Below are 7,809 nucleotides of genomic sequence, written 5' to 3' on the forward strand. Positions count from 1 at the left end.
AGAGAAAGACAAAAGCAATATATGTATATATATATATATATATATATATTTTTTTTTTTTCTGGTCAACCAAATGAACTGAAAAGGAAACGTGTTTTAATGCTGCGGTCGTTTGGGAATTAACTTTCTTACAAAACAGTTATGCTTTAATTAACTTGCTTGATGAATTTTTGATGTAATTTGTACAGTAACACCACAAATATTGATCAGAATTTGTTTTGAATAAGGAGGAAAAGTAAAAGCAAAGAAATAAATGTCACGAAATTTTTTGGTACTCCTTGCTGTAGACAACACTTGGATGCATCACCTGTCCTTTATCTCAGTGAAAAGGTTAATCAGTGTTTTTTTTCTTAGTGACCAGACAAAATACTTGAATTTTAGGACTGAAGTGTGCTGCTTAATGTTTTTTAGTAGGTGGTAACCTTGGTTAAAGTTACAGCAGGTAACGGTCTTCATTGTTCTGCCTGTATTTCAGGTCGCTCTCTGTGCCATACGCTTACCAGTGCTGTGCATTTTGGGGTTGTGACTCTTACTTGAACTCAGATGCTGAAGATTCCAGTCACCAAGATCAAGGTACCTTGGTGGATCGTGAGAAGGGTAAGGGTACTTATCCTGGTGAGGAATATACGTTAGGACAGCAATAGTTTTTTGGGGGGCAGATTACACGAAGTAAAATGTCTTTGAGTAGGAAAATGTGGAAAATCTCATCTTCATGGTGGTACAGAAACAGTCTGTGAAAGTGATCAGCAGTTCCTGGCCAGGTGGGCAATGCCATGTTCTCTAAATGTGTGAGACCTGACTGTTGTTTAAAACTATTTCCCACTGCCAGATTGTTTCTGTTACTTTCTGCCAGAGCAGAAGATGTTTTATTGATCTCAGTATTTCGGCCTTCCTGTACAGAAAACTTGTCCTTACCCTCTCTAGTTCAAGGCCTTGTAGATCTTTTCCCTGTTGATTAAAAATGTTGCTGCTGTGTTGCAAAACGCTGTGAGTCGCTACCCCAGGCAGTAGTAACTTACACTGCTCCAGCAGTTTCTGCGCTGAGCATTGGACCGTTTGTGGCAAACCGGAACAGCTCTGCTTGTTACAGGCTAGAAAGCTGGTGAAGTGTTAGGTCTTTGATCTTTCAAAGCTGTACTTCCATCCTAGGCAGCTTTGTTGCATTTCCTTCCTGTTTTTTTTTCTATCCGCAACTAACCTGGTTTTCATTTTATTTGGGTACAGCTGATGCAGATGTTCTGAGAAATGATGAAAATGCAGAACTGGGACAGACTATTATTCACTGTACACCAGCAACAGGTAAATCTCATAAAGTGCTTTAGCCACATGGCGAACTTCAGGCATGGTGTTATGCAAATAGCTGTCTGCAGAATTGTGTTGTATTCCTCTGATCCTCTGTACAGAGGAGGTTAAACTGCAGTGCTTGGGTGAAACTTCATTTGATGCCGTTGTTGCTTTGGACAAGCAGTCACAAAGAATTGGCTCAGCTTTAGACATAGTACTGTATGGGAGAAATATATTACCAAAAAAAAAAATGAAGTTGGTTTCCATACTCAGAGCATGCTGGACTGTGCTGTGATACTTATATTTGGAGCTTGCTGTGTTTGATGCACTGCCCCCTAATTCTGCGTTACTCTTGCTAAGGAAATACCTGTGGAGCAGACAGTATGAATGCTCATCTGCTGCAGTGAGAAGTTAGCCAGTGCTTTTAAAAGCTTGTATCAAACTGCTGTCATTCCTGGTTTTAAGCTAAGCCTGATGTCTTTGCAGGAGAGAGGATGAGGAATGCTCACGTGATCTGTTCTCTCAGCCCTGCCTTAGCAGCATTAATTGACAGCAGAGGGCTGTTACAAGAAGCTGGAGTAGCATCTTAAACTGCTACAGATATCTGTGCTATGAGTATTCTTACTGGCATACCAGAACTACTTCGATTTGGGCTTGAACAGTCCAGGAGTGTTGAAAGCCTTTGATCTCGCAGATGAATATTTTCATTCTAGGCAGTTTCATTGCTCCCCTTCTGCTTATCTTCCTTCTTCTGCACGTTTCCACACACGGTTCTGCTCAGCTCCTCAAGCACAGGCTGTGCTGCCCCTTACTTCCTCACCTTTGCCACGGGCTCTCAAGAAGAGAGAAGCTTTTATACATCTTGTATCCTTCTGTTTCCATAAACAGCAATACGTAGATAAGGGGGAGAGTATGCTTTGAGAAAAGCTGATTCTGGATGAACACAGGTTTTCTAAGCCTGGTTTCATTCTTTTCTCCTTTACTGTTTTTTTATGTCTGTTATGAAACTTCATCTGTTTGCTCTTCATCTTTTGGGATAGCTCTGGCTGTAGTGTACCGAATACTGCAAGGATTTCTAGGTCACAGCAAAAGAAAATTTGTGGTGGTACTAATGTTAACTGTATGATTTGAGAATGAATTGAACCAATGCTGCTTATTTGCTTTTGATCTCCTGTTCGCAGAATGAGAGTTCAGATGGTATGTTATATGGGTTAAATCTTTAAAGCCCTTAGCTCTCTTTTTGCCCATGCCAGAGATGCTGTAACTCTAGAAGGAATGAAGAGCTTGTTTTACAAGTTCACAATTTGCCTTGTTTTTTAACCAGTCCCTCCCATACTAACAACTTATTTTCCCTGCCGTGCTGTCGTCTGGTTGTAAGTAGGACACTCCACCCACCACCTGAAGTTCTGAATCATTGCTCATCCCGTAGAGCCACTTTCCACCTTGCCTAATGGCAGGAATGGGTTGCTGAACAGTGGCACTCAAGTAGCATAGCACTGAAAGCAGCAAAACTCATCCTTCCTAGTGTGAATTTCCCTGATGGGTTGGGAATGTTAGTGGGAGAGGAGGCTAACTTCGTGCTATGATAGTTAGAGAGAATGGGAGCTGGGAGAATGACAGGAAGGTGTGGTGGAGTTTGTTGGCTGTGTAAAGATGACCCATGATACAACTACTAGATAGAAAAGAGACATCAGTTAGATTTTCAAAGCGCAGAATTTGCATTTTTAAATTTCCTAAGTAGGAAGTTGATTTTAAGTACATTCAGGTTAGCAGATTTTGCTAAATAGAATGGTCTGGGTGGGAAGAAAAGAAAGACTGCCTAGCTGCAACCCCTTGCGACAGGCAGGGACACCTCCCACGAGACCAGGATGAATGCCCATGTTGAATGTACTTCAAAAATAATTTCCTGAGTAAGAGATGCTCATTGGAGTGTACCTGTGAAAAAGGGGATTGTACTGCTGTTTTTACTGGTCTGATAATCCAATTAACAGCATTATTTCTTGCTCAGAAGTGAAGCTTGCTCGTTTAAACAAACAAAAAGATTCTTTCCGGAATTGTCAGTTGAGTTATTTCTGGAAGTTGCTTTAGGCCTTGGGAGTTTCTCGTCCTGACGTTTAATCTCTCTGTGCAGTCAGCGTTAGGAATGGGTTGTGCTTACCTTTCGCCTGCCTAAAAGGAGGGACGAGGCATGCGGGGCCGAGGGCTGCCTGGCTGCGGCTCAGAAGCTGCTCCGCCAGCGCGGTTTGGCGTTCTTCTGCTTTGCCTTTAGCTTGCAGGGGGCCAGACTACATGAGAGATCCCTCGGTATTGTGTTTGGGACAATTAGCAGTGCTTAATGGAGATGAAGGAGAGGTTAAACTCTTCTAATTGTTACATAAAATCAGTGGGATTTCCCTATGGAATAAATAGCAATTAGAAGGATTAGAAGGGTAAGCAGAAAGTGACCTTTTTTTCCCTTGTCTTGCCATATATCATTAGACATTTTATATATATTCATTTTATCACTTTGTTCTTCACCTCAGTGGCAAAAGAAGAAGAAAATCCCACTTTTCCTATGGCTTTGCAAACTCTCAATGCCTTCCAGTGATGGGGGGTGGGAGAGAGGATTTGTGGTGAATTTCTGTCCCTATTAAAGCTGATAAATTGAATTTGTTGGCTGTTTTACAGATGTTTCCTTGTGACCAAAAGCTACTCTGGAGGGCATGTTTGTGAATCATTTTTTGAGAGAAATGTTACTTGCAAGGGAAAAGGATTTTTTTACAAGTGGGTTTTGAACTTTCAGTTTTATTTAGTTATCAACTTCTTTATCAAGTATGAAATATTAAAAAAAAATATATTTAGGGGGCACTAATAAAAGCTATTTTGAGTAGCTGAGAGGTAATTAGGTTTGTTTATCTCGTTTGTTTATAGAAAGTATTCCCAAGTGACCATTCATTGCAGTAATTATTTTTTCAGGCATAATTAATTAGTAAATAGCTCCAGCAGAGCAGTTTACTTTCAACTGACCTATTTAGCAGTTCAGCTGGGTACTCTATTCATGAATTAATGAATGAGGAGTGCTCTTGTAATACCTTTGAAAATCTTGCTTATTAAGGCACAAGTTTTCTCCCTAAATTGGTTGTCCTTCTGTTTTTTTCTTCTAGGTGCTTTTAAGCCTTGTGAATATTTACTGGGAAGCTGGATGATTCGACTGACTGTCTGGTTTATTTTTTTGGTTGCTTTGTTCTTCAACCTGCTTGTCATGTTAACAATATTTGCATCTTGTACTCCATTGCCATCTTCCAAACTGTTTATAGGCCTGATTTCTGTCTCTAACTTATTCATGGGAGTCTATACTGGTATTTTAACTTTTTTGGATGCTGTCTCTTGGGGAAGATTTGCTGAATTTGGCATATGGTGGGAGACTGGCAGTGGCTGCAGAGTTGCTGGGTTTCTTGCAGTATTTTCGTCAGAAAGTGCCATTTTTTTCCTGATGTTGGCAGCCGTTGAACGGAGCTTCTCTGCGAAGGAGATCATTAAAAAGGGGAAAAGCAATCGGCAGAAACAATTTCAGATTGCAGCAGTCCTTGCTTTCCTGTGTGCTATGGTAGCAGGATGCTTACCACTTTTCCATAAAGTGGAGTATTCGGCATCACCCCTTTGCTTGCCCTTCCCCACTGGAGAGACACCTTCACTAGGCTTCACGGTAACTTTAGTGCTCCTGAATTCGTTAGCATTTTTGCTAATGGCTATTATCTACACTAAACTTTACTGCAACTTGGAAAAAGAGGACCTCTCCGAAAACTCACAGTCCAGCATGATTAAGCATGTGGCTTGGCTAATCTTCACGAACTGCATCTTTTTCTGCCCTGTTGCATTTTTCTCGTTTGCACCGTTGATCACTGCAATTTCTATCAGCCCTGAAATAATGAAGTCTGTCACTCTGATATTTTTCCCGTTACCTGCTTGCCTGAACCCGGTTCTGTACGTATTCTTCAATCCAAAGTTCAAGGAAGACTGGAAGTTGCTCAGACGCCACATGACCAGGAAGAATGGAGCGGTAGCAATTTCCGTCAACGCTCAAGGGGGCTGTGTGACGCAGGACTTTTACTATGACTGTGGCATGTACACCCATCTGCAGGGGAACATTGCCGTCTGCGAGTGTTGCGAATCGCTCCTCTTGTCCAAGCCCGTGCCATGTAAACACTTAATCAAATCACACAGCTGCCCCACGCTGGCAGTGGTGCCTTGCCAAAGGCCGGATGGCTACTGGTCGGACTGTGGCACCCAGTCTGCCCACTCCGACTACGCAGACGAGGACGACTCTTTCGTGTCGGACAGCTCAGACCAAGTGCAGGCCTGTGGCCGCGCGTGCTTCTACCAAAGCCGAGGATTCCCTTTGGTTCGCTATGCCTACAACATACCAAGAATTAAAGACTGAAAGGCTTTGCCGTCAGCTCTTCTAACGAAGGGGTATACCGCTTCGTAGACCGTTACCTGTTTTGACCTTTTCAAGCAGGAAGCACTTTTGTAATCGTTGTTTAGCGTCGTTTCTAAAGAAGGGAAGCGGGCAGTAATTTCTTGAGCCATACATTTAAAAATAATGAAACAAATAAATTGCCCTGACTGTAAATAATTGGTAAACCAAATTTGTTACCCAATATTTTTACTCTTTCCAAGCAATAGTGGTTCCTTTTATACCGTTTTTACATGCCTAATGGTCTGTTTCCATGTTGTGCTCCAGTTGTATTTACTTCTGCTGGTGGTGAGGTAAGTTCTGATGATTTTTTTCCTGCCAAAGCACAATATAAAGGACAGCTGTTAATATTAAAGAAATTATTTTTAAATGTGACTTTTCTATAATTAAGCAAACAACGCTCTTGCTAGCTTTGTATAGTGTATTCAGCATTGAATCTCAGGATGAATTTTACTGCAGGGCCAAAAAAGGGATTAATTCTCCCATAATAACTGTGAGAGCAATATAAGAATACCGTGTTTGTTTTGTATTTCAAGCCAATGTTCAATCTTCTTTAGACAAAGAAAAGATTGCTATAGTTAAAGCATTTGTAATCCACAACATCTGCAGACTATGAAACGACAATATTAACAGCTGTCAGGCGCAATAGGGCTGAAATTTTTCAGCGACGATGCATTACTTCAGGTGAAGCACAGCAATTTTCTTCAGTATTATGCAGTAGGGTCACACTGTCAGGAGGAATACTGATGCATCGGGTGGCGTATTAGCAGTGCTGTAAATGTATACAGCTCATGTGCTTGTAGAAAAAGACTGACTAATACTGTGCAGCCTGTTGAATGTTGGTGCACCCCAAAGTACCTATGAATAGACTGAGATTTTAGCAAATGGAGAGAAAACAAAGGAATTTTACAATTAAAATACAAAAAAAAACATTTTTGCCAATTATTTTACTGTGTGATATACACTGTGCAAAGTCACTGATTTTCATGTAAATCGGTGTTTTATTTTAAAACCATTTAAGTCTTGAGGCCCAAATGATTTAAGTACAATCAGTGATTTGTTCATTTAGCTTGAAATCTGATCAATATAAAGTTATGAAAGCTCAATTAAGTAATTATGTTCCTCAAATATGATAAATCAAGAGCAAATTCACTGCCAAACCAGTTACTCTGGAGACATTCTTCTTAAGATTTAAAGCTAGATTGCTGTTTTGAGAATGAACCTGTATATACTGTTCATACAATGAATTTTTATCTTTGTATTGTAAATTATTTGATAGAACACATGATGGGAAATGTGGCTTCAGTTCATTTTGTTAATTAAAGCTACCTCCTAAACAATAGTGGCTGCCAGTAGCAGAATGTTTAAAACATGGTTTATATACTTTTTGCATTGTAAATAGACATGGTTGTATATTGTCACTGTAATAAAAACAGAATCCTTGTATATCGAAAACATGTAGTTTGTATAAAATACGGGAGGATTATTTACTGTAATGCTGTTAATTTTGTAAGCCAAAATATTCACATGTAAAAAAAAAAAAAAAAAAAGAGAAGAAAACCAACCACCCAGAGTTGTTAATTCTTATATTTACACTCATGAATATTACAGCCATCTGCAATTAGCATGGAATGTTACACTGAAAACAAATAAAGGGTACATGAATATTGATTGTTATTTATCTCTGTTTTTCAGAAGTTTAGGCTAAAAATGGTGCACATGCATGAAATTGTAGACACCAGTGAGCATAATTAATGTGGTTAGAGCTTTGGGAAGGAATAGCCAGCAAAATAAGCAAGTTGCCAGTTTACATTTGGATCTGTGATCTCTGACTAACTCTGCCTCAGGGCGTGCAAATGATTAAAACATTCAGAGAAGTGCTTGCCCTCTTACAAAGCAAAGGCTTTAAAAAAAGACATGACGTACTGTATTTAACCTCAAATGTGTGATACATCTTGGAAAGTCATACAGAGGATGATTTTATGTTTTTGATAGCATTGCCCTGCTAGGTGTTACTTTTTTTTAAGCCATAGTTTTGTAAGAGCCACAGTTTGTTCCATGCTCCCTCTG

The 7,809-nt window shown here is 40.0% G+C and overlaps 1 protein-coding gene across 2 annotated transcripts in view; it reads left to right on the top strand.

The window, feature by feature from the left end:
• LGR4 (leucine rich repeat containing G protein-coupled receptor 4) overlaps positions 1-7,410 on the top strand; it is a 73,109-nt gene extending 65,699 nt beyond the window's left edge. Inside the window, exons 16-18 of one of the 2 annotated variants that reach the window (XM_035327085.1) lie at positions 475-596; positions 1,224-1,298; positions 4,427-7,410. In XM_035327085.1, the coding sequence (XP_035182976.1) occupies positions 475-596; positions 1,224-1,298; positions 4,427-5,703 (1,474 nt within the window). In that variant the 3' untranslated portion in view covers positions 5,704-7,410. The remainder of the gene's footprint in view (positions 1-474; positions 597-1,223; positions 1,299-4,426) is intronic. The other variant, XM_035327086.1, reaches the window with a different exon arrangement.
• The last annotated feature ends 399 nt before the right edge of the window (positions 7,411-7,809 follow it).

This window comes from Oxyura jamaicensis, chromosome 5 (genome assembly GCF_011077185.1).
Source record: "Oxyura jamaicensis isolate SHBP4307 breed ruddy duck chromosome 5, BPBGC_Ojam_1.0, whole genome shotgun sequence".
NCBI lineage: Eukaryota > Metazoa > Chordata > Aves > Anseriformes > Anatidae > Oxyura > Oxyura jamaicensis.